The sequence below is a fragment of the Mercenaria mercenaria genome, chromosome 2 (assembly GCF_021730395.1).
Source record: "Mercenaria mercenaria strain notata chromosome 2, MADL_Memer_1, whole genome shotgun sequence".
NCBI classification, from domain to species: Eukaryota; Metazoa; Mollusca; class Bivalvia; order Venerida; family Veneridae; genus Mercenaria; species Mercenaria mercenaria.
The window spans coordinates 24,582,043-24,608,222 of NC_069362.1; the positions used below are offsets into that span (position 1 = coordinate 24,582,043).

At 35.9% G+C, this 26,180-nt stretch overlaps 1 protein-coding gene across 2 annotated transcripts in view; it reads left to right on the forward strand.

The window, feature by feature from the left end:
• The window catches only part of LOC123563530 (uncharacterized), a 234,387-nt gene that overhangs the window by 43,466 nt on the left and 164,741 nt on the right, over positions 1-26,180 (forward strand). For both annotated transcript variants that reach the window (XR_008368906.1, XM_045356374.2), the window contains exons 6-22: positions 1,493-1,598; positions 2,490-2,607; positions 5,765-5,862; positions 6,305-6,385; positions 10,289-10,373; positions 12,784-12,917; positions 13,875-13,968; positions 15,653-15,744; positions 17,315-17,395; positions 17,985-18,098; positions 18,774-18,959; positions 20,579-20,707; positions 20,984-21,073; positions 21,657-21,771; positions 22,577-22,733; positions 24,608-24,672; positions 25,453-25,587. Coding sequence is in view for 1 of the 2 variants with exons in the window: in XM_045356374.2 (XP_045212309.2) it covers positions 1,493-1,598; positions 2,490-2,607; positions 5,765-5,862; positions 6,305-6,385; positions 10,289-10,373; positions 12,784-12,917; positions 13,875-13,968; positions 15,653-15,744; positions 17,315-17,395; positions 17,985-18,098; positions 18,774-18,959; positions 20,579-20,707; positions 20,984-21,073; positions 21,657-21,771; positions 22,577-22,733; positions 24,608-24,672; positions 25,453-25,587 (1,880 nt within the window). In the remaining variant the exon portion in view is untranslated. The remainder of the gene's footprint in view (positions 1-1,492; positions 1,599-2,489; positions 2,608-5,764; positions 5,863-6,304; positions 6,386-10,288; positions 10,374-12,783; positions 12,918-13,874; positions 13,969-15,652; positions 15,745-17,314; positions 17,396-17,984; positions 18,099-18,773; positions 18,960-20,578; positions 20,708-20,983; positions 21,074-21,656; positions 21,772-22,576; positions 22,734-24,607; positions 24,673-25,452; positions 25,588-26,180) is intronic.

Consider the following 26,180-nt stretch of genomic DNA (forward strand, 5'->3'; position numbering starts at 1 on the left):
GATTGAAATTAACCTAAATACACTTCTTTATCTACACATGGCTACATTAATTTAATAAGATTTTAGACATTAAACACATTGTCTTGGCCTAATATATGTCACTGTCAATTTTAAATTTAAATTTTGTACATCTCATATTTTTCTTGCAAGTCGTACATAATTACCATCATGAAAATACAGTTATTTTGTTGCGCGTCTTAAATGGATATTCGTTTGAAATAATTTTAAAATCACATGATCCCGAAGAATTTCCGACCAATTACGGAAAAGCGATAAACACGAAAGTAGGACAAAATGACCCCCCATGTCAGTCTAAGAAAATACAGAAACAATCATTTGTTTCTCTGCACATGTGTTGATTTCAAGGGAATATTGCACGGCTATCATAATGTTTAGTACTATATTTCAAAATGTGTAGTCTTTTTTTAAGATTTATGTCTATTCATTTGTCTTTATTTTGCACCTTTAAGTTCTTTGCTTCTAAAGGATCTTCTTACAGATTTTATTGCTATGAATTTTAGAACTATGCTATTTAATATGTAAGCTTGTCTGAGCCAAAAGGTCATTTAAAGGTTTTACTACTCAGCTGAAAGGTGCATCAAGCACTGATTATACAAATACACTAAGTTGCTATACGCCTGAACGGACATATTATATTATACTCCTGGTGTCCGTCTGTCTGTCGGTCAGTCCGTTAGCTATTTCATGTCCGCTTTGTAACTCTTGAACCCCTTGTAGGGTTTCGAAGAAACCTGACACAAATGTTCACCACATCAAGATGACATGCAGAACGCATGTTCTGGGTGGCTCGCTTCAAGGTCAAGGTCACACTTAGGGGTCAAATGTCATATGACTTTGTTCGTGTCCATTCTGTAACTCTTGAACTGCTTGAAGGATTTTGAAGAAACTTGGCACAAATGTTCACCACATCAAGACGACGTGCAGAGCACATGCTTCGGATGGCTTGCTTCAAGGTCAAGGTCACACTTAGGGGTCAAAGGTCATACCTGAACCCCTTGAAGGATTTCAAAGAAACACAAATGTTCACCATGTCGAGACAACATGCAGAGCACATGTTCTGGCTGGCTGGCTTCAAGGTCAAGGTCACACTTGGGGGTCAAAGGTCATATGACTGTCGTGTCCGCTCTGTAACTCTTGAACTGCTTGAAGGATTTTAACTTGACACCACATCAAGACCATGTGCGGAGCACATGTGTCGGATGGCTTGCTACAAGGTCAAGGTCACACTTATGGGTCAAAGGTAATACCTTTGGGCATATATTGCTCTGCATCGCAGTGCTCATGTTTAAGTTTATGATATACCCATGACCCATCTAATTTAGAATTGATATCTGTTAACTGGTAATAGAGTCCAGTGATTTTATATGCTTAGTTTGACTAAAGTGGCATACATGTATTTGACATGTCAGAATTCTGAAATCTCACGGGTTTGGTGTATTATTGATTTATAATGTGGGTTCTTTAATTCCAGAGAGTTTGAGGTACCAAGTGTGAACTTTCCTGGCCAGGTACACAGATGGAAGTTGTCACAGCTTCTACAGAAAGGATCTGACATTGCTCATGACAGTTTACTCGATGTAAGTGCCAGGCAGGGTGAGGTACAGTTTACCTGATGCATCTGTAGGTCAGATGGTGGCAATATTCAACATTACTTACCTCTTTTTATTTTTGTCACACAGCCAGCACAGTATAGCCTGATAAATCAAAATTACCTTATTGACAAAGGTTAAGCACCTGTAGTTGAGGTGGATACACATTTGTAGTGACAAACCTTAGGTTGTCTAGACAGAATCAGTTTGTTAATACGTAACAACAGCCAGTATTCCGGTGAGTATTAAAGTGCACTGCACTTACTAGGTGCAACCTGCTTTTCAGTTTGTCTGAATTTTGCCAGAAAACATCATTTTTTATATAACTGTGATGTTGCTGGCACAAGCTCCTAATATTAATGCATTGACCCTCTTAAAGCCAGCTGAATGTCTTCCTTTTGTGCATGTAAGATGGGATATTGCATTTATCGTGACTAATACATGAAATTTCACATTGATAATTTATCTTTGTTTATGGTAAGTGTAGACAGAATCTTGCAATTTTGAAGACTCTTGTACCTGAATAAATGATATTAACAGGGCTTCTTGTATAATGTCTATACAAGAATGCTGTCTGTATCATTTGTTTCCCTATTGTTGTTAAATGACTGAATATCCATTTGTTTAGGAAAGAGATTACTTAGGAGTGACGGTTTTGTTACCACAGAACTTTTCTAGATTAAAGCCATTTAAGGTCTGCTGTAAAAATCGTTTTATTCCATTTGGTATAGAATTTTATAGTTTTGTCAGAAATGGCTATTTTGATTGTAAAACACATGGAAATTTTATGATTGCGAGGAATTTGCTTTTTTATCCTTGCAAGCGTGAAGTTGAAAACAATTAGTCACCCATGAATATCAGTCTATGTTTGTGTTTCAGGATTCCGCTTTAGCATTACGACTGCTGATTATTACTGCAAGGAATAGAGTTGTCTCCCCTACCTTCAGTTTATCGGAGTCATTCAAGAGTTGGGGTAGAGGACTTTGGAAAATACTTGGTAAGGATACACATGTGTAATTTACTTATACTATCTATGGTCTTACTTGCATTTGAAAGTGCTAGATCTGAAAAATATGTCAGGTCAGAATTATATACTTAAGGTTTTTGTTTAGAATATGGTTATTGATAATTACTTACAGGTTGATGTTAATTTTTTTTTTTACATGAACCTTTTTAGCTCACCTGTCACAAAGTGACAAGGTGAGCTTTTGTGATCGCGCAGCGTCCGTCGTCCGTCCGTGCGTCCGTCCGTCCGTGCGTAAACTTTTGCTTGTGACCACTCTAGAGGTCACATTTTTCATGGGATCTTTATGAAAATTGGTCAGAATGTTCAGCTTGATGATATCTAGGTCAAGTTCGAAACTGGGTCACATGCAGTCAAAAACTAGGTCAGTAGGTCTAAAAATAGAAAAACCTTGTGACCTCTCTAGAGGCCATATATTTCACAAGATCTTCATGAAAATTGGTCAGAATGTTCACCTTGATGATATCTAGGTCAAGTTTGAAACTGGGTCACGTGCCTTCAAAAACTAGGTCAGTAGGTCAAATAATAGAAAAACCTTGTGACCTCTCTAAAGGCCATAATTTTCATGGGATCTGTATGAAAGTTGGTCTGAATGTTCATCTTGATGATATCTAGGTCAAGTTCGAAACTGGGTCACGTGCGGTCAAAAACTAGGTCAGTAGGTCTAAAAATAGAAAAACCTTGTGACCTCTCTAGAGGCCATACTTATGAATAGATCTTCATGAAAATTGGTCAGAATGTTCACCTTGATTATATCTAGGTCAAGTTCAAAAGTGGGTCACGTGTTTTCAAAAGTAGGTCAGTAGGTCAAATAATGAAAAAACCTTGTGACCTCTCTAGAGGCCATATTTTTCATGGGATCTGTATGAAAGTTGGTCTGAATGTTCATCTTGATGATATCTAGGTCAGGTTTGAAACTGGGTCAACTGCAGTCAAAAACTAGGTCAGTAGGTCTAAAAATAGAAAAATCTTGTGACCTCTCTAGAGACCATACTTTTCAAAGGATCTTCATGAAAATTGGTCAGAATGTTCACCTTGATGACATCTAGGTCAAGTTCAAAACTGGTTCACATGCCGTCAAAAACTAGGTCAGTAGGTCAAATAATAAAAAAACCTTGTGACCTCTCTAGAGGCCATATTTTTCATGGGGTCTGTATAAAAGTTGGTCTGAATATTCATCTTGATGATATCTAGGTCAGGTTCGAAACTGGGTCAACTGTGGTCAAAAACTAGGTCAGTAGGTCTAAATATAGAAAAACCTTTTGACCACTCTAGAGGCCATATTTTTCAATGGATCTTCACGAAAATTGATCTGAATGTTCACCTTGATGATATCTAGATAAAATTTGAAACTGGGTCACATGTTGCCAAAATTAGGTCAGTAGGTATAAAAATAGAAAAACCTTGTGACCTCTCTAGAGGCCATACTCTTCATGAGATCTTCATGAAAATTGGTGAGAATGTTCACCTTGATAATATCTAGGTCAAGATCAGAACTGGGTCATGTGCCTTCAAAAACTAGGTCATTAGGTCAGATAATAGAAAAACCTTGTGACTTCTCTAGAAGCCATATTTTTCAATGGATCTTCATGAAAATTGGGTCATGTGGAGACAGGTGAGCGATTCAGGACCATCATGGTCCTCTTGTTTTTTGTTATGACATATCAGCATTTGAAAATTTGAATTGTCAAGGTAACATAGTTAGAGCCCCACTGTTCTTCCTTTAATAACCCTTCAAACAGTAGCACAATTCCTGATAAATAATGATGATGTCAAAAGGTTTGATCAATTTTGAGGTCACTTTGTAGGGATAGTGTATGTTTTTTTGTGTTATAACATCGTAGAATCTCAAGGGATTGGTTGGAGCCTGAGTCACTTAGGGCGAGGGGTGCTGAAGTCAGTTAGGGCAAGGGCACCATTGTATCCTGAGGGATCTATAGAAGCTATAACAGGACACAAACATGCTTTAACCCTTAACATGCTATATTTCTATAATGGACTGGTCCATCTTTCAATTTGAACAGTACCACTTATTACTCAAAGGGGTTTTCACTGAAAATTTACTGACTGAATAGCAAACAGTGCAGACCATGATCAGACTGCAAGGATGTACAGGCTGATCTTTGTCTGGTGCTGATCTTGGTCTGCACTGGCCGCAAAGGCAGAATCATCTGCCGCCAGCAGGCTAAGGGTTAATGTTATTCCTGCTCAAAATATATAAAAACTAAGATGAATTAGTACTATTTTGACAAGCATTCCTTTAAAACTTATTTTAGCTATGTGTCAAATTGCCATTTTACCTTCATGTTCTTCTGTGGAATATGCATTTACAAAAGATGTGTTAATTTACTCTCCTGTTAAAACACCTGTTGACAGTGACAGTATTTTATGCTAGAATGCTTGATTGGCCATGTTTTTCAAGATATGTCATTATTGTCATACAAGATTCATGCATTTTACCAAATAGTGCTTGTGAATTTGTGTTATTTGAAATGTGCCTTATTCCCAAAGTCACAATTAATTTACAATTTTGTTTTTTTACACCTCAAGAACTTCAGTATAAAGCAAGATTGGATCATTTCAAACATTATACTATTATACTGGGAAAGGAAAAACACAATAAATAAGAAATGTAGCTCTCCTTGGAGTTGTATTAATTTTGGTGTCACAATATTGTATGCTTAGGTCATGTATAATGTAGGTTTTCACCTTGTCAGACATGATATTTATTCTGCATATTTCATACATCAGTCCAGACTGATACTGGTTTGAGATTTGTATTGAGAAATATGCATGAGTTCTGCAGCAGAAATATTGCATGAGTTTAGGTGCATAATATTCTGCGAAAGAACGAGTTCATAAATCTTAGTGCAAACCAATGATATTTTTATTACATATGCATCAGCACTTACAATTGTTGTATAAATGAAATAAATCGTTCTTTAGCCAGAGTAAAATTGAAAATATTGTCATTAAAAAACTTTTAGATGTGACAACATGCATGGAATGGACGTCAAAACTGACGTCACACACCGGCTATGAAATTTGAACATAGCATGAAAAAAATATTGAGTTATCAGCTTCCATTGAAAATTAATGGAATTTATGAATAAGTATTTTATAATTAAAGATATTTTGTTTGGGATGCCATCAACAAGTGCTGGAGATATAGAACAAAAGATCAAAGTGGAACATCAAAGATACCTTATAGCAGAACTTGATGTTAAGGTATGTTTGACATTGACAAAAGTATGTTACAGCAACATTTAATGTAAAGACAGTTGAAACTTGATATTTATCGAACATGCTTAACTCAAAATTCCGACTGTCTTGAAGACATTTTCAAGTCCTGTCCCGAAAAACATTTTAAGTCAAATTTCGGTTACTTCCAAGCATAAAGCTCAATCCCTTGGAATTCAGGATAGCAAGTTTCAACTGTATATACATTTGTTTCAGAGTTTGATGTCAAAGTAATAAGTATTTTAGTAGAAATTGATTTCAAAAACTTAAACTGCCTAAAAAAATTTGCTTTTGTCATTTAGAGAAACTTTTGACTAAAGTGAAAAATTTAATTGAAACAAAAGTTCTCGTTTACTGAATATCATGATAAATAAATGCAACATTTTAGGGATCTAGTTCTGAAGTAGAAAATGAAACTATTTTTTTTCAGCCTAATTACAGACAGGGATTTGGCAAGTTTTGTCAGTTTGTGAAGGATACATGCAGAATGAGCACCAGAGAGAGGAAAAAGGTTGTGTTTCTGTGTTGTGTCATAGTAATTATATATCCAAATGCATAATCTGCAAACCTGCTTATTAGTCCCCTACTGGTGAAACACTGTAGGAGACTATAGGATTGCCCTCCGTCTGTCCATCCGTCCGTCTGCAAATCAGGATCCTGTAATTACTCAAAAAGTATTTATATATAATAAGCTAGGTTCATAAAACTTATTATGTGAATAGAGTACAATGTGTAGATGATGCATGTACATGACTTATGCTTGTAGGTCAAAGGTCAAGGTCACTATTGAAGGTCAAGTAAAATTGTTTCTGCTCCATAACTTTTATGTGCATTGATGGATTATCTTAATACTGCACACAATGATCCCCATGATGAGACAATATGTTGCTTACATGATCTATGCTTGTAGGTCAAGGTCACTATTGAAATTTAAGTAAAAGTAGTTTTTGTTTCTTAGCTCCTAAATGCTTTGAAGCATATTTAGTCTTAACACTGTTGCCAACAACCACAAGGAAGGAATACTAACAAAGTTTTATACCGGAAGGGGACTTCTGTATTGCCACTGCAATACTCAGTCGCTTGTTACGATAAATTTTGGACTACCATTTTGACCTCCATGGTCGATCTGTTAAGGTTATTGACTGGTTTGATCCCTGCTCGGGCATCATGTGAGGGAGCCATCTAGTTGGCTTGCAGAAGGTCGTGATTCTATCCAGGTGACTACCTGTTCCTGAAATAATGCCTGGAGGGGTAAGGGTCTTCTTCCACCATCAAAAGCTGGAAGTTGCTGAATTACCTGAACTGTTGATGTGATTTTGATTAAGTAATGGATTTGTTAGAAATTTTAGCATCTGATCATTTACACTGACTTGTGTTCTTAGAGCACATAATGCTTGTGAGATTTTCACTGGAGTTATAAATTTTCAGAATTTGATTTTTATATCCTATTTGTTCTACCATGATACAGTATTGTTAGCATCAGCATAAAGATAAATGTACTTTGACAAAGAAATGATACACAGTGAAGAATAATGAATAAGAATGTTAGTAGCTATTTGTGAAATATTTACCTTGATTTGCATATTTTAGTAGAAATTTATTGGAAATGCAAGTTTGTATAGCTACTGTTACCTTCCTTCTGCATATCTTGTTTGCTCAGCCAAGATAGATTGGAAATAAATTCATTCTAAAGCTACACACTGTTTCAGTTCAGATTGTTGAAATATCTTGAAATCTATCAGACTAGAAATTATATTGAAATCAAAAGAGGTACTCAACTTTTTGAATACTTTAATACTAAGGGAGATTAGGTAATTAAAAAATTTAAATGTTTATAAAATACATTAAACCATACATTTCTTATATGCATCTAACATTTAAATATACCCTTTTGTTCCTTAAATAAATCTGTACAGAATGTAGGAAAAGTAAGAATTGTCAAGTGAGACTGACCACCTTAAAACCCCAACAAACAATGTAGGACTACCATTATATCAGCTTTTTGTTTAGTGGAACATTATGAACAAAGCCTTCCCATTTTATTAGCTCACCTGTCACATAGTGACAAGGTGAGCTTTTGTGATCACCTATCATCCATCCGTTCACAATTTCTTGTGAACACGATAGAGACCATATTTTGCAATGGATTTTAATATCAAACTTGCACACAACTTGTATTTGCATAATATCTCAGTTCCTTTTGAAAACTGGCCAGATCCCATCATGGGTTCCAGAGTTATGGCCCTTTAAAGGGCCAAAATTTGCTATTTTGGCTTTTGCAGCCATATAGAGACTTAATTTATGGTTTGATTTTTAGCTCACCTGTCACAAAGTGACAAGGTGAGCTTTTGTGATCGCGCGGTGTCCGTCGTCCGTCCGTGCATGCATGCGTCCGTAAACTTTTGCTTGTGACCACTCTAGAGGTCACATTTTTCATGGGACCTTTATGAAAGTTGGTCAGAATGTTCACCTTGATGATATCTAGGTCAAGTTTGAAACTGGGTCACATGCCTTCAAAAACTAGGTCAGTAGATCTAAAAATAGAAAAACCTTGTGACCTCTCTAGAGGCCATATATTTCACAAGATCTTCATGAAAATTGGTCAGAACGTTCACCTTGATGATATCTAGGTCAAGTTTGAAATTGGGTCATGTGCCGTCAAAAACTAGGTCAGTAGGTCAAATAATAGAAAAACCTTGTGACCTCTCTAAAGGCCATATTTTTCATGGGATCTGTATGAAAGTTGGTTTGAATGTTCGTCTTGATGATATCTAGGTCAAGTTCGAAACTGGATCACATGCGGTCAAAAACTAGGTCAGTAGGTCTAAAAATAGAAAAACCTTGTGACCTCTCTAGAGGCCATATATTTCATGAGATCTTCATGAAAATTGGTCAGAATGTTCACCTTGATGATATCTAGGTCAAGTTTGAAAGTGGGTCACGTACCATCAAAAACTAGGTCAGTAGGTCAAATAATAGAAAAACCTTGTGACCTCTCTAGAGGCCATATTTTTTATGGGATCTGTATGAAAGTTGGTCTGAATGTTCACCTTGATGATATCTAGGTCAAGTTCGAAATTGGGTCACGTGCCTTCAAAAACTAGGTCAGTAGGTCAAATAATAGAAAAACCTTTTGACCTCTCTAAAGGCCATATTTTTCATGGGATCTGTATGAAAATTGGTCTGAATGTTCATCTTGATGATATCTAGGTCAAGTTCGAAACAGGGTCATGTCCGGTCAAAAACTAGGTCAGTAGGTCTAAAAATAGAAAAAACTTGTGACCTCTCTAGAGGCCATACTTGTGAATGGATCTCCATAAAAATTGGTCAGAATGTTCACCTTGATGATGTCTAGGTCGAATTTGAAACTGAGTTACGTGCCTTAAAAAACTAGGTCAGTAGGTCAAATAATAAAAAAACCTTGTGACCTCTCTAGAGGCCATACTTTTCATGGGATCTGTATGAAAGTTGATCTGAATGTTCATCTTGATGATATCTAGGTCAAGTTTGAAACTGGGTCAACTGCGGTCATAAACTAGGTCAGTAGGTCTAAAATTATTAAAATCTTTTGACTTCTCTAGAGGCCATATTTTTCAATGGATCTTCATGAAAATTGATCTGAATGTTCACCTTGATGATATCTAGGTCCATTTTGAAACTGGGTCACATGCGGTCAAAAACTAGGCCAGTAGGTATAAAAATAGAAAAACCTTGTGACCTCTCTAGAGGCCATATTTTTCATGAGATCTTCATGAAAATTAGTGCGAATGTTCACCTTGATGATATCTAGGTAAAGTTCAAAACAGGGTCACGTACCTTCGAAAACTAGGTCAATAGGTCAAATAATAGAAAAACCCTGTGACCTCTCTAGAGACCATATTTTCAATGGATCTTCATGAAAATTGGTCAGAATTTTTATCTTGATAATATCTAGGTCAAGTTCAAAACTGGGTCACATGAGCTCAAAACCTAGGTCACTATGTCAAATAATAGAAAAAACGACGTCATACTCAAAACTGGGTCATGTGGGAAGAGGTGAGCGATTCAGGACCATCATGGTCCTCTTGTTAGATGAATATGTTGGATGCTGACAGATGATTAAATCTTTAAAACTGCAGTACAAATCTTAATAAAAGTTTTGCATGTAAGCATTTTTCTCAAAAAACCTGTGCAAAATGCTTTCATACTCCACACAAAACTTTTAGCATCATGAGATGACTTCACAGCATGCTAGATATCTCTGGTTTTTGATATGTTCCTCAAAGTTTTTTGTTGCACTTGCATATACCCTTGTCCGTATGTCTGTATTCAGAGTTACCTATGACAGGCCATCATATGTTTTTAACAAACAGTTTTAGTTTGTCTTATTTATTTGAGGCTTTTGTTATGTCTTTGTGTTAACTTTTGTTTTCAGAGTCAACAGTTACGTCCACCATCTGTTCCATATATATACCAGACACCTAAAGGCATGGACATAGATCTGAGATTATTCAATAAAGGTAAGACATGTACAATGTACATCAACTTGAAATTTGCTGAATGAAGTTATATAAGCATGCTTGCTGGCTCCATATCAGAATTAAGTGGAAAAGGATAGGATATTGTATTGATAAACTGTTTATTTTCTTCTCATCTTCTGTGCAGTATTTCTGACTTGCTTTCAGTACAAGAGATTATCTTAGAATTCATAACCATTAAGTTAGTGCAATAGGTTGTACACAGAACTTCTGGTCATGGATCCAGATCATGGTGACACTGTTCTATATAGAACAAAACCGCTCCATAACAAAACCTTTCATGAATTTAATAAATTTAAAAGATTTTTTTTAACGCTGAAATATACAAATGTTTTATGAAGTGTTTGCTAAATTGTGGTTATTCTGTTAAAGTATGTGAGGGGTTTTGCTGGAAATATGTAATATCATCAGGGGGTTTTGTTGGGCGGGGTCTTGTACAGCTCCTTGTTTGATGTGCTGGTTGGCAGAACACAGTGTAGCTCAGTGTTACAGAAGACAGTTTGACTCAGTGTTACAGAAGACAGTTTGACTCATTGTTCAGTGTACAGATTGACTGAAGACAAAGTGTCCAGGGTCATTAGTCCTCCACATCTGATACAAGTGTTGAAGTTGTCAGTTACTTTTGGAGAACAGGGCCCAGTTGTTCGAAATTTTAACAGGTGATTAAGCTAATGGTCACTTAACTTAAAGGGTTAAATTTCAGCATTATGACTTACAAATTTTGAGTTCAGGATTATGAACATTGAAAAGTCTTTACTGTAAATTTAAAACATTAAACTAATGTTTCCCACCAAAACTTAAAGTTTGAATCAAAATTTAACCACCAGTTAGTTTAACAACTGGTTAAGTTTCAAACAACTGGATCCAGGTTAATAAAAGTGAGGAATTCAGAGGTAAATTGACAGCCAAAACAACTTACATAACATTTATTTTCAAATTTCCATCAACTTTGTTGGCATAAAGTAGGATGCATATGATTTTACTATCATTTTGAAGAGATTAAGCTGTTGAAGACTATTGCTGCCAAGATCATTGTTACATGAACATGAAACAGATATTTCCAGTCTGCCTCGGTATTGATTGATTTATATATCTATCTATACTCACACTTCCATAATACTTTCTTGCATATTTACTCGCTGAACTATCATTCAGATAGAAAATTGCATAATACCTTTGTCAGAAAAGCATTTGTATCAAATATTGAATAACTTGAAAGTTAGACATTTTGCGGAGGAAATCTTGGTGTAATGCAAGTTGAATGTCTTATCTACTTGTCATGTTACTAAAAACAGCTTTAATTTATGTAGAAACTATTACAAAGATTTTATATCTCCATACTGATTTCATACAGCACTTTTTAAAAACACTGTTTAAACATTGAATTTTCTTGTTCTTACTGAGGAAGCCAGTTAGATCAAGTGGCATATATCACACTTTGGGCTATTTCGAATGTAATAGATAATTGGTCTAATTGGTAATTACTGATGATATTACAGTATGCTATAAAACACTAGGGTTAGGAAAGCTTTACAGTTATATAGATGGCAAATATTTAACAAAATAAAATTGTTTAAAAGTCGTCCTAGCCAAAACAACAAGGTATTTATCAACTATATTGTTCTTTATTGATGTTTAAATAGATCATATCTCAGTGATTACTTACTGACTGTGAGAATGCTTATAAAAGTACAATCAACATAAAATTTGCAATTAAAGACTTAGACACTATTATAGTTGCTCTGTTATGATGTGTACTTACAAATAGAGATGGGGAGGGCCAATATTCGTCAAAGTTATGACCCTTTGTATGTCTCCACATCTATCTGTCCAGGTAGTCACAAAATCTTGTCTATGCCTCTCCTCATAAGCTGCTTGTATAATTTAAAAAAAAAAACTTCCAAAAAAAAAAAGTAAATAAAATAGAGCACAAAATGGCCGCCAGAGCTAAAGGTATACATAGCAGGGAGGGAGAGACATATTTTTTTGTGACAAAAGCACCTTCTAGTTAATCAGTAATGGTGTGCTTTGAGTGGTTATTAGCGCAATTAAACGTATATTTTCACAAAGGTGTAGCGTGTGTGCCAGTATAGGCTTAGGAGTGCTAGTAACCACATCAGGCAGTTGATTTTAATGAGTGTTTATTACATACTTAAACACACTTTGAAGTACTAGAATGTTTGAATCATTTAATCGTTTAAAACACCAATTGAAAGAATTTTTAAACAACAACGCAGAGAAAAATGATGTCAAACAATGGTGCCACACATTCATGGTTGTCCAGTAATCAGTTATTGTGCCCATTTCAAGTTATTGGCCTGGGTACAGGATCCTAGCCAAAGTAATTTTGTTGCAGTGTATAGTAAGGTATATATTAAGTCATATATTACAGATCTGATCAACAACTGTCTGCCTGTGCTCAGTAACATCCTGGAGAGGGAAGCCAGGGGTTGGTATGTTGCCTATAGACAGAAATTGATTGTTAACCTCAAAGGTCAAGGTCTTTCAAATGAACAGATTTCAGAGGTAAGTAGAAAATGCTTTTGCGGCTTACATTAAAGAGTTAAAACCTTAACATTGGCTTACACAAACTTTTTAGAATTTGGTATATTTGTGTATGAAAATACTTCTTTTTGAAATCATTGAGCTACTTATTTAAAATCAAACATAACCAGAAACTATCATTTGCATATATTCCCAAGAGTGAATATGTTAAAGTGTTAACCGTCTTTCTGGTGTGAATGTTAAAGAGGGCCTCCATGGCCGAGTGATTAAGGTCGCTGACTTCAAATCACTTGCCCCTCATCGATGTGAGTTCGAGCCTCACTCGGGGCGTTGAATTCTTCATGTGAGGAAGCCATCCAGCTGGCTTACGGAAGGTCGGTGGTTCTACCCGTGTGCCCGCTCGTGATGAAATAATGCACGGAGGGGCACCTGGGGTCTTCCTCCACCATTAAAGCTGGAAAGTTGCCATATGACCTATCATGTGTCGGTGCGACGTTAAATCCAAAAAAAAAAAAAAAAAAAAAAAAATTCTAGCAACATAATGGAGAATGTAGTCTCCTTGGAAGTATTTCAGATGGAACCGTAGTAAAGCATATTATTAGGAGTACCTACATATATAATTTACTTATTTTTATGCTTGTAAAGGGAGGTATACAGTAATCGTACTGTTTGTATTGGTGTTTGTCCATTTGGCAGAAACATAATATCTTGGCTGTTACTTTTAAACAATTCAAGGAATCCTAATGAAACCTTACACAAATATTAAGCATGATGAAGTATAACATGCAGAGTCCAGTCTGTTACGCACTTTATTTATCAGTATTATTTCACTAACAATTGACCTCTTCACTTGTTCAGTGTATTGTATTTTATATTTTTTCAAATTGAATAGTATTTCAGGGAATATGTTTCCTACTTAAGTTACTGTGTCAGAGGGTAAATGAATCTGCCAGTATATTTTCTTGTTTACTGTTTCAGAGAGTGAATGAAGCTGTCAAGGAGGAATATTTACAGAGGATATATAAAGCAATACTCAATAATGCAGAGCTAGAGACTATAGAACATGGAATTGGTATTGTTTAAATTAATTCGTTCACAGATTGTTTTCTGTGTGATTGTTTAGATGTATAATAGTGATTTTAAGGGCTTCCTCTCAAGATTTATTTAAAAAATGTTGAAACTGATGAAAGATTTAAATCGTTCATATAAACAGTCATATTGAAAGTTTTTTTTTTGTGCCCTTCAGCAGGATTTCATATAGTTTTCAAGTGACCATCCGTCTGTCCGTTTGAGATTGATAAGTAAGAATCTGTGAAACTTCATAGGATGATTGCCTATGATCATTAGAGGTCCTCTAAGCCCGCCCGCTTAGCTCAGTAGGTAAGAGCATTGGTCTACGGATCTCGGGGTCGCGAGTTCGAACCTCGGGTGGGGCGTATGTTCTCCGTGACTATTTGATAAACGACATTGTGTCTGAAATCATTAGTCCTCCACCTCTGATTCATGTGGGGAAGTTGGCAGTTACTTGCGGAGAATAGGTTTGTACTGGTACAGAATCCAGGAATACTGGTTAGGTTAACTGCCCGCCGTTACATGACTGAAATACTGTTGAAAAACGGCGTTAAACCCAAAACAAACAAAGAGGTCCTCTAAAGTTTTAGGGTCAGTAGGTCAAAGGTCAAGGTCACATACACTTGGAGACTGAAAACGGTTTCGGAGCAATAACTGAAAAATGCTTTGGCCTAAAGGCATTAAACTTCATAGGATGGTTGCCTTTTGTCAGTAGATGAAGCCTATTGTCTTTTGGATTGGTAGGTCATAGGTCAAGGTCAGAGTGACCTTGAGACTAAAAATAGTTTCCTATCACTAATTGAAGAACACTTAGGCCTACAAGTAAAAGACTTCAAAGGATGATAACCTGTTGTCAGTAAATGACCCGTATTGTTTTTGGGGTCACAGTGTGCTATTACTGAAGAATGCAAATGAAAGTCCAGTTTGTTTGACAGATGACCCCTATTGATTTTGAGGTCAGTTGTTTAAAGGTCATAGACAAGGTCATGGTGACTGGTGACCTTGACCGGAAAATCAGTTTCCTTATAAAACTGAAGAACACTAGTGTTTGTGTTAAAGCCTGTCTGTTTGTCGACCATTGGTTTCTTATCTATAACTGAAGAATGCTTTGGCCTGAATGTGTCAAACTTCTTAGAATTTAGAATGATTGCCTGTGGTCAGTAGATAACCTTTATTGTTTTTGCGGTCAGTTGGTCAAAGGACAAAGGTCATAGTGTCATGGGAGGCCATCAAAGGGAGGCATGCATGTTTTACAAACACTTATTGTTTAGCAATATTTATTTTCAAATTAGCATGAATTTGTATGATATATAGAAAGTCATCATAACGTGCAAGTCACATGTGAAATTGTGAGGAAAAATGAAACATGTACAAGAAATTTTGTTGAACTTTAAACATAGAGCAAAATTACAGACTTGCTGCATATTGCTCCATGATTGGTTATTCTTCCCAGGCATTAGATTTGGAAAGAATGATAATTTGATGTTAGCCTGGAGGCAAATACCTTTGATTGTCCTAAAGCTTGATGAAAGTAATTAGTGTGTGAGTTGTAATTGTGACAGGTTTTACATGTTCCTCTGTTTATAGTTTGGGGAGGAAAGTTGGATTGAAGTTGAAATTTTGTAGATTTTACATGTGAGCCAAGGGTTATAATGATGGTTTCAAGCTGTCTTTTTTGCTTTCAGGTGCTTTATTAGTTTACCAAGCAAAGTCTGTGATATGTATGAAAAGAGCAACTTCTAACCTTAATGATAAAATGCAGCACCATAAAACAGAGGTATGATGTTTTCTTTTTAAAATTAATAAGTTGTTCTATACACTTACTTGGGGCCTCCGTGGCCGATTAAGGTCACTGACTTCAAATCACTTGCCCCTCATCGATGTGGGTTCGAGCCTCACTTGGGGCATTGAATTCTTCATGTCAGGAAGCCATCCAGCTGGCTTACTGAAGGTCGGTGGTTCTACCCAGATGCCCGCTCGTGATGAAATAATGCATGGAGGGGCACCTGGGGTCTTTCTTCACCATCAAAGCTGGAGTCCCTGTATGACCTAAAATTGTGTCGGTTTGACGTTAAACCCAACAAAAAAAAATAAAAAAAATATACACTTATTTAATGGTTTGCCAGTCGTAAGTCAGAAATACTACACCAAAAGTTTTCAGGTTCTTCTAACATCTTTGGCTTCATGGGATGACTTCGCATGGCAAGTTTCATAGCTTTAGCTTACATTTTGGCAAAATTATGCCTCTATTTCAACTTAGAAAATTTTGCTATAGCTTTTGTATGTAAGCTAGTATTTAGGTGGGAGGGCTTCAGGTAGCCAAGTGCACTGTCATTAGACAGCTCTTGTTTTGTCTATTTGTCCATCTTTTCATCCATTTGTCAGTTCATCTGTCAATAAAAAAGAAGTAGATCCTACATCGAAAAAAAGTGCAAGAGACTTTTGTCATGAAACATGGTTTATAAATGTTAAGTTGTTTGGAGAATATGCAGGTGCTTCATTGTAGGTTGTTTTTCGGAAAACAAGGTTTTATTGCAACAGATCCAAATGCTCCTGATGGAGGACTTTTACTTCTGGTCAATACAGTATTTTTCCAGTAGGTTATGTTATTTGTGAATGTTAATGTGAATCACTGTGATCATTCTTGTAAACCTTCATATCCTTACAATTTCTTCATTTACAAAATTATGTATCTGATGTTAAGGAATAACAAGAGAAGGGAAATCTTTAGTAGGTTGATTCTGTTAATCCTTACCCTACTAAATTTCTATAATGAACTTGTCCACCTTTCAGTTTGGACAGTACCATTAACTTTTAAAAGGGGTGCATACCAAAAAGTTACTGACTGAATGGTAAACAGTGCAGATCATGATCAGACTGCACAGATGATTACAATGGTCGCAAAGGCAGAATCAGTTAATTGTGTTCAGCAAAATAAGGATTAATCATTTCAGCTCCTTACTTATCGTTCCAGCTTTCACACTAATTCGTATATCAGTTAGTTTATTACAAAGGCTACTATCACAAAGTACAAATATTGGCAAATTTTGAGAGTGCTTCAGTTTTACACAAAAAAAGCTGACAAGGAGGATTGCACATCTTGTTGGTGCAGGAAGACTACAGTTATTTCTTCTTGCATTTTGCATTCTGTTGATAGCTGAGTAAGTTATAGGCAAAGTTTCACCCACAAGCAGGGTTTTAGTTTGGAAATAATCATGACATGGCTGACAGTCAAAGTACAGTGTTTTAAATCCCTGGCTAGTAGATAAGTTAAATATGTGGTATGAATTGTACTGATGTGGTGGTTAAGCAATTACAACTTGCGATTTTATATATACTGTTAACAGTTGCTGGCTCACTTGAAGAGAAAGTACACGGTGAAGTCCAGAATAGAACCGTGGGTAGAGGAACAGCTGGTAGCTTTTGAGGTAAGATGGTGTTACTTTAACTTCAATTTAAGTGCATATAATTTTATCTTCAGTGCTTTAAAGTATAATTACTTGATTAGTTGTACATTTTGATATGACTTTCTTTGTAATAAATTGCATTGAATCAGCACTTGTCTGCTAATACTTGAATAGTAGAAGTTGTCGCGTTTTTGTTGCTGCATAAAAGTTTGCTGAATGTTGTTTTAACTTGCATCTGTCAACATACAACTGGATCTGATACATTCATGCCGGCTCTGTAAACTCAAACAGTATAAGATTTCTAATCAGGAGCTCGTAGGGTTGAAATTCGAGTGTGACATGTGTTCTCTGTGATGATTGGCTGAGGACATTGTGTCTAAGTTTATTTATCTTCCGTCTCTGATTCATGTGGGGAAGTTGTGAGTTACTTGCACAGAACAGAAGAATACTAGTAAGAAATCCAGGAATGCTCGTTAGGTTAACAGACTGCAGTATATCTCTGAAATACTGAAATATGGTGTAATACCAAACAAAACAAACAAGGTTTGATTCAGGAATCTTTGACAATAGTGCAATGTGTCATGAATTTACTTGTATATTTTTTATGTAGCGAGAGTTCATAGAGCAGAACCTGTGGTCAGATGAAGCAATCACTTTGTGTGATAATGAAGATTTACAACAAACCGTTTACTTTCTTCGCAGGGACCTTAACTTTATCAAAGAGGTATATGGTTTAATTGATAAATCTTGTCAAATTACTGTTCAATGGCACATTCATTGCACATTGTATACTTCCTATTATTGTTCTTTAGCTAGCAGTAATCTGCAAATGCTTTAAATGGTTTCAAGCTGCTTAAAATAAAAAAGCAGTTGGAAAACTCATTGTAACAAAATAAAACAAATTGTTGACATTGTGTTTAATTTTTGTTCTAAGTGTTCTAACGTATCAGTGTCGCTCTGAGGTGTTATTTGCTTCTTCCTTTTAACCCTTACCCTGCTAAACTTCTATGATGAATTTGTCCTTCTTTTAATTTGGACAGTATCATTAACTGTTAAAAGAGGTGCTTACCGCAAAGATACTGACTGAATGGCAAACAGTGCAGATCATGATCAGACTGCATGGATGTGCAGGCTGGTCATGATCTACACTGGTCGCAAAAGTATAATCATTCGTGTCCAGCATGATAAGGGTTAAGAGTTGTGGCGTAAATAACTAAAAAAAACTACAAACAATTTATTTCTTTAATTGATATAGTCTGTTGCAGCCACTTTTACAATAATTATGTATTTTCATTGAGTATTTCGATAGATTTGCATGTGTACTGTTAGCAATCAAATCAAAATAAATTTGGTATTCTGAGGTTCTTACACAGAATAATGTCTTTCCTTTTTTGAACAGAGGGAGGCAATTTTACTTAACGAGTTGAGTCAGGTGCGAATTCCAAACAGAGTTTTCACATTTTCTGTTCGTATCTGGTTTCCACAAAACTGGGTAACAGTGAAGAAAGTTGCAGATGGCGAGGAAATGTTGGTTCCGACGATGATCGCAGAGCAGGGGAGAGAAGTAGAGTATCATTTGTCTAGGGTAAGTTTGTCAATTTTTGATTCCACTGACTTGCTTCTTGCAGACCTTGTTAATTTATGTCCCTAAAGGGAGGCATAAAGAAGTTGAACTGTGTGTTAGTTCAGCTGTTCATCCAAAACTCTTTGTGAATCTTAAACCCTGATTGGTAAAAAAAGCAACAGACAGAGGCACTCAACTTTTGAGTTGGAGACATTTGTGGTTTTCTAAGAAATTTCTCATCTTGTTAATGTCACCCATTTTTCACAGATTTTTGACAGCTTCTGTCATTCAAGTAAATGCATTTAATCAGTGTAGTTTGACATTTATTTTATTCTTGAGTAATCCAAGTATCATCTTAATTTTAGCTTTGTATTGTAGACTAGCTAGGGCAGATTGAAGCAAGCCTTGTTCTACTGGAAATGAAAAAATAGTTTAAATTTTCTTGTGAGAGAAACATTTCAGTTTACCTTCAGCTTCTGCTACTTCAAAATTGTAATGGCTTCTACCTAGTAATGGAAATATATGATTTTCAAAGGGTCAAATAGGGTTGTATATAGTGAACTTGTCCATTAGGTGTACAACTGACTGCAGTTGAAGACCACCATATGAAGTTAAAATGTAACATTAGCATTGATGAAACATGCTGACCAAATGATTCTTTTGCCATTTTGTATACTCTGTGTACACACAGTATACTTCAAAAAATGTGAAAAAAAGTTCATGCACAATTAAACAGCTGTGCTTCAGCTTGGCAAGAGGTAGTTTTGTAAACATAGATAATATATAATAAAAAATACCAACTTATCTAAAAGTTGTTCATTTGAACACTTTAAAACAAACAGCTAAATGATGTGAATTGAACTCATCAAGACAGCTGAATGACTTAGATTGGTCTTGTCTCAACACTTCAAAGCAAACAGCTGAATGACTTGGATTGATCTTGTCCCGACGCTTTAAAACAGACAGCTAAATGACTTGGATTGGTCTTGTCCCGACACTTTAAAACAGACAGCTGAATGACTTGGATTGGTCCCGTCCCGACACTTCAAAACAGACAGCTGAATGACTTGGATTGGTCTTGTCCCGACACTTCAAAACAGACAGCTGAATGACTTGGATTGGTCTTGTCCCGACACTTTAAAACAGACAGCTGAATGACTTGGATTGGTCTTGTCCCAACACTTTAAAACATCCAGCTGAATGACTTGGATTGGTCTTGTCTCAACACTTCAAAACAAACAGCGGAATGACTTGGATTGGTCTTATCCCGACAATTTAAAACAGACAGCTAAATGACATGGATTGGTCTTGTCCCGACACTTTAAAACAGACAGCTGAATGACATGGATTGGTCTTGTCCAGACACTTTAAAACAGACAGCCGAATGACTTGGATAGGCTTTGTCCCGACACTTTAAAACAAACAGCCGAATGACTTGGATAGGCTTTGTCCCGACACTTTAAAACAAACAGCCGAATAACTTGGATAGGTCTTGTCCCGACACTTTAAAACAAACAGCTGAATGACTTGGATTTAAAGATTGCTGAATTAAGTAGTGACTGACAAATACTTACAAAGAAGCTACTGCCATTTGAGAATGCATTCTTGGTATAAGAGAATAATTCCGTGCTCGATTTCAGGGTGGAACACGTTACTATTTGAACAAGAACACTAATCACAAAACTAGCACTCGCTACCCACTGTGGAGATGGTATAATTATCTACAGAGAACATGGGCCTGGACATGGAATTCTATTTTCTTCTTTGGGGTAAGCAACTTTAATATAACACCCTCAAGAAGTAATTAAATCATTCTTTGATAATGTTTCTGCATGTCTGTATATGGTCAGGATAGTTAACGTGTTTATTAATGCAAGAAATGCACTGATAGCAATGGTAAAAAAAATAACAGATGCACCTAGACACAATGAATTTGTGAAAACCAAATATTGTTGATTATTGTGAGAGATTTATTCCTACCAATGAAAAATTTTAATATCACATAGTCATAGTAATTCATTCAGAAATAACATATTCTACTTTAGGTTATCATTCCATGGTGTAGTCCACTCAGTCTACGTGCATTGTTCTTCATCAATGAATTCAGGCCAAACAAAGAAATCTTCCAGCAAGATGTAAGTATCTCTCAATATATATACATGTAGTATGAAAAGTTTGGCCGAACAAAGTTATCTCTCAGTATCTTTGGAAGTATGTAACCTCTATGAAGAACAGTTAAGGCCAAACACAGTGGATGTGCACACAACATTTTGACAGTGTTGATCCAACACAGACTAGAAACAAAAAACTATGTTTCATCACTGACACAAACAGCGGCATGATTTTGAACAAAGAACTTGTTTTTCAGTTGCTGACCATGATCACATGAAACATTGTTATATTGAGCATGTAACATTTGTGTAAGTGTCACAAGATACGTTTCTGAAATTGAGGATCTGGAAGTGTATGTTTTCCCGCATTGGAACAAAAATAAAGTTTGCATATTCGTTTACCGCTAGTCATCATGTGGTACATTTCATGAAGTGAGACTCCAGAAATGTTACAAAATGTACAAAAAGTAGTTCCCTGTTGTTGTTAATAATAATTCAGCAGTTGTTTTTGAGCATGTGATAGTTGTAGTGATTGAGAACCATTTATAAACTTGTATTCCCTGTTTTTTTAAGCTCGTTGGAATACATGTAATTATTCTGACTACAGGGGAAGTTATATCCAGACCACAATTCTACTACTCACACATTAATATCCAGGCTGTCCGCTCTGTGGGAAAGTGTTAGGAAGTCACGTAAATCCTTTGAAAGTTCACCTGATAGAGGTTAGTATAAAGTAAAGTCAGACATGTTCATACAGGTGTGTATGTACCTTTTGTATCACTTTCCAGTGTACAAAAGTAGGAATAAGGACAGAAAATACTAGCAGCATGAGTAAATCTGAGATTGATTGTACATTTGGTCTGGTAATGAATTCTGTTATTCTCTGTAGTGTACAGGATTAAATTATTGTTTTCTGGTATTCATCCCTCTTTATGCATAAAGTTGGAAAGCCTTTAATATACTTTTACTTTATTGAACATTCAGTAACCTTGCTTTACCCAGGTATCTGGCTCTGAGGTTGTGAAACCGTGTTTGGAGACAGACTTGGGAAACAACCTTGCCATTTGTTGATTTCAGAATTGTACTCAGAAACAACCAATCATAGGCTAGAATGTTACATCTTCTATATGAACCTATCAGCGAGTGTGACTTTAAAATTGTGGTCTTTTTGCAAATTTGTTCATCCATTTGTCTGTCTGTCCCTCAGTTTTAGAATTTAATATGATTTTAGAAGTATAGGAGATTTGTTTATGAAATATGTTTTTTAGATGGAAGCAATTTCAAGAATATGCAGGTGCTTCTATTTGGATGCAATATTTAAAAAAGGGGCAGTAAATAGGATCTGCAGGTTATATTTTGGGCTACATCCAATTTTGTGGGTCCTGTAGTAACGGACATACTATGGTAGGGAATTATTTGGCTGTAGTCTTGCTTGGATCATATTGACTCTAGTTTACATTTTTCATAAAACCAGCAAATCGAGAAAATTAATTTTTATTGAACATTATGATTTTTTTTATATTTCAGGATTTCTGGGGAAAAGTTTTACCCGTCATCTGAACAGATTTTGGAACTATGTGGTGAAAGGGTTCTTTGGCAGCCTAATGCTCGTGTTCACATTTCCTGTCCTATGTATAGTAACCACAACTTTGTCACTGACCATGGCTGTCACTGCTCCAGCTTGGTATGTCTTGTTTCCTTGATAACCGTATTTCACAGTAAGTAAGTACAAATAATTTGGGAGTTCTAAAATCCTGAGATAAAAATTAATATAAATGGTTGTTTTGCTGTAGTTTAGTTATCCGCTATTCAAGACTGAGACATACAGTTTTGATGTTGTTATGTGGTTGATGATACTTGGGTGGAATGTGCATCTTCTGAAGACAGATGACAAAACCTGTGTCCCAATAACTCCAGCAAGCTGTTGACTTTCCTCAACTCGGATGATGCGGAGATTTATATTTAGATCTACCTTTTGTAGTCATTTTAAGTATTGCAAAATTTCTACTCGATACATTGGTCCACATCCCTCTGCCCCAAGAATATCTGATTTTTAGCTTACATGAGCAATGATTAGGTGAGTTATTGTGATTGCTTGATGTCTGGCGTCTGTCATCTGTCAACATTTAGCTTGTGTATGCGATAGAGGCTGTATTTTTCAATTGATCTTCATGAAATTTGGTCAGAATGATTGCCTTGATGAAATCTAGGTCGAGTTTGAATATGGGTCATTTGGGGTAAAAAAGTAGGTCACTAGGTCAAATCAAAGAAAACCTTTTTATGCGACAGAGGCTGTATTTTTAAATTGATCTTCATGAAATTTGACCAAAATTATTATCTTTATGAAATCTAGATAGAGTTCGAATATGGGTCATCTGGAGTTAAAAAATAGGTCACTAGATCAAATCAAATAAAAATGTTGTGTATCCAATAGAGGCTGTATTTTTCAATTGATTTTCATGAAATTTGGTCAGAATGATTGCCTTGATGAAATCTAGGTTAAATTTGAGTATGGGTCAGCTGGGATCAAAAACTAGGTCACTAGGTTAAATCAAAGAAGGACATTTTGTGTGCACTAGAAGCTGTATTTTTCAATTGATCTTCATAAATTTTGGTCAGAATGATTGCATTGATGAAGTTTAGGTCAGGTTTGAATATGGGTCATCTGGGGTTAAAAACTAGGTCACCAGGTCAAATCAAAGAAAAACCTTGTGTTTGCAATAGAGGCTGTATTTTTCAATTGATCTTCATGAAATTTGATCAGAATGATTGCTTTGATAAAATCTAGGTCGAATTTGAATATGGGGCATCTGGGGTCAAAAAGTAGGTCACTAGTTCAAATCAAAGAAAAACCTTGTGTATGCGATAGAGGCTGTATTTTTCAATTGATCTTCATGAAATTTGGTCAGAATGATTGCCTTAATGAAATCTATGTTTCTTTCAACAATGCCTTTTCTGAAACCATTTGGTGGAAGTTAATGTGGAACATGGCATGGATGTGGCTGGTCCTCTCCAAAAGTTGTTCAAATGGTTGGCTTGGTTGCACATTCCAGAGCTCTCCTTCTAAACCGTTGGTTCAAAAAACTACCGGCCCATTTTTGAAATAGTTTTTCACACATGCTTCTTGGGTGACCATTTTCCAATCTAGTTCTTCTGATTCATCAAAAAAAATACAGGTGCTAGAGCTGAAGGAATTTTCATCAGCATCTCCTACAGGGTTGGTTTGATATGAAAATAATGTCACACAGCTGTTCCTTGTGTGACCCTTTTCTAAGATTGCTCTAATGTTTTCTGTTTGTCAAAAAACATGGCCGACAGTATTTGAAATAATTTCACAGAAATGTTCCTTGGGTGAACATCTGTGTAAATTGTTACAATTCAGGTTGATTTGTCCAAAAACAAAAACAAAAAACAAACATTGGGGAAATGTGACTGCGAGGGGCTGGTCTAGTTTTCTCTGTTTGATGCTATGGAAAACTTTGAAATTCTCATTGAAATTTCACAGAAATGTTTCTTGTTATATCTGTTTGAGCTGATCCTCTTGTTTCTATTTGATAGGGTACCAGTTGCTGCACTGCTGTTTCAACTGTTCTGCATTGCAATCTATGACTTTGATGCTCCATGTAAGTAACATGCAACATGTTGTCTTTGCTAATTTACTTTGCAAGTACCATTTGGCAGATGTCTCAGTTTTACTACAGAACTTGCATGATTTAACTTGTTTTACTTTATTTTTATTACCGATTTCTGAGGCACCTTCTTCACATAGACTCAAGACTTTCATAGCTCAGCTACTGAACTTTGCAAAGATTGTAAGTACATAAGTTTTGAGTGTATGGAGTTCATTTGAGTATTCATAATATAAACCTATTAATTCTTTCCGATCCTGATGGTGGTACAATGATGAAAAGATATGTTGGTACTAATCAGTGAAAATTTGACAAATGATGTAAGACTTATTAGTCCTTAACAGTGGAACACCGGAGGAGACTATAGGAATGCCTTCTATCCAACCATCTGTCGGTCCTTCCATCTGTCCGTCCACAAATCTGGATCCTGCAATTACTCAAAAAGTATTCAAGCTAGGTTCATAAGACTTGGTATGTGGATACAGGGCAATATATAGATTATGCACGCACATGACTTACGTTTGTAGGTAAAAGGTCAGGGTCACTATTGAAGGTCAAGTAAAAATTGTTTCTGCTCTATGACTTTTATGTGCATTCCCCACATGGAGACAATTTGTCAACACATGATCTGTGCCTGTCAGTTAAAGGTCAAGGCCACTGGTAGGGTACTTCTGTATTGCCACTGCAATACTCAGTCACTTCTTATTAGTGTCAAAGAATGAAATACTATATGAAGGTGCTGGTAATGTCAGTGTATTTATGACTATATTTTAGATCAACAAAACAGGTTCAGTATATTATGTGAGGCGTTCATCTGGAGGTTTTTGATACAGGGAACAATACAACCAGTAGCAGCTTCACTATTTGGCTTTGTGGCATGTCCATTGGCTTCATTTGGCATCATTGTTTGTAAGTAGCAATATAACCTTTGTAACTTGGAGCAAAGTGATGTTTGCATCACAGTACATCACTATTGGTATGGGAATATTTTTGTAAATGTACAGGATGTTTCCTATCTAGAATGTGTTTATATACTGTCTGATCAACAGCTTTTTTAGTCTGTAAAGTCTTTCTTTACTTTTACATATTCAGTTAATGTTGTATGTTTAATCTGGAGGTCTTTTCATATGCTACTTAAGAAATGTTTTTAAAGAACAAAAGAAGTAATGATTATGTGTCTTAAAATTTTTACCTAGTCCACACACTTGAAAAGTATCCACACTACTATTAAAGTAAATTGGGGGTTTCCATGGACCCTCACCAATGTCGGTTCAAAACTTGATTAAAATTTAGAATTTTTCATGTGATGTAGCAATGCAGCTGGCTAATAGGAGGTTGTTGGTTCTTCCCAGGTGCCCATCTGTGATGAAATAATGCCCCAAGGGGCACCTGTGGTTTTCCTCGATTATCAAAAGCTGGAATAGTCACCATATGACCTAAATTGTGTTGCTGTGAATCGAAACCCAGCAAATACAAAAATAAATAAAGTAAATAAGAAAATA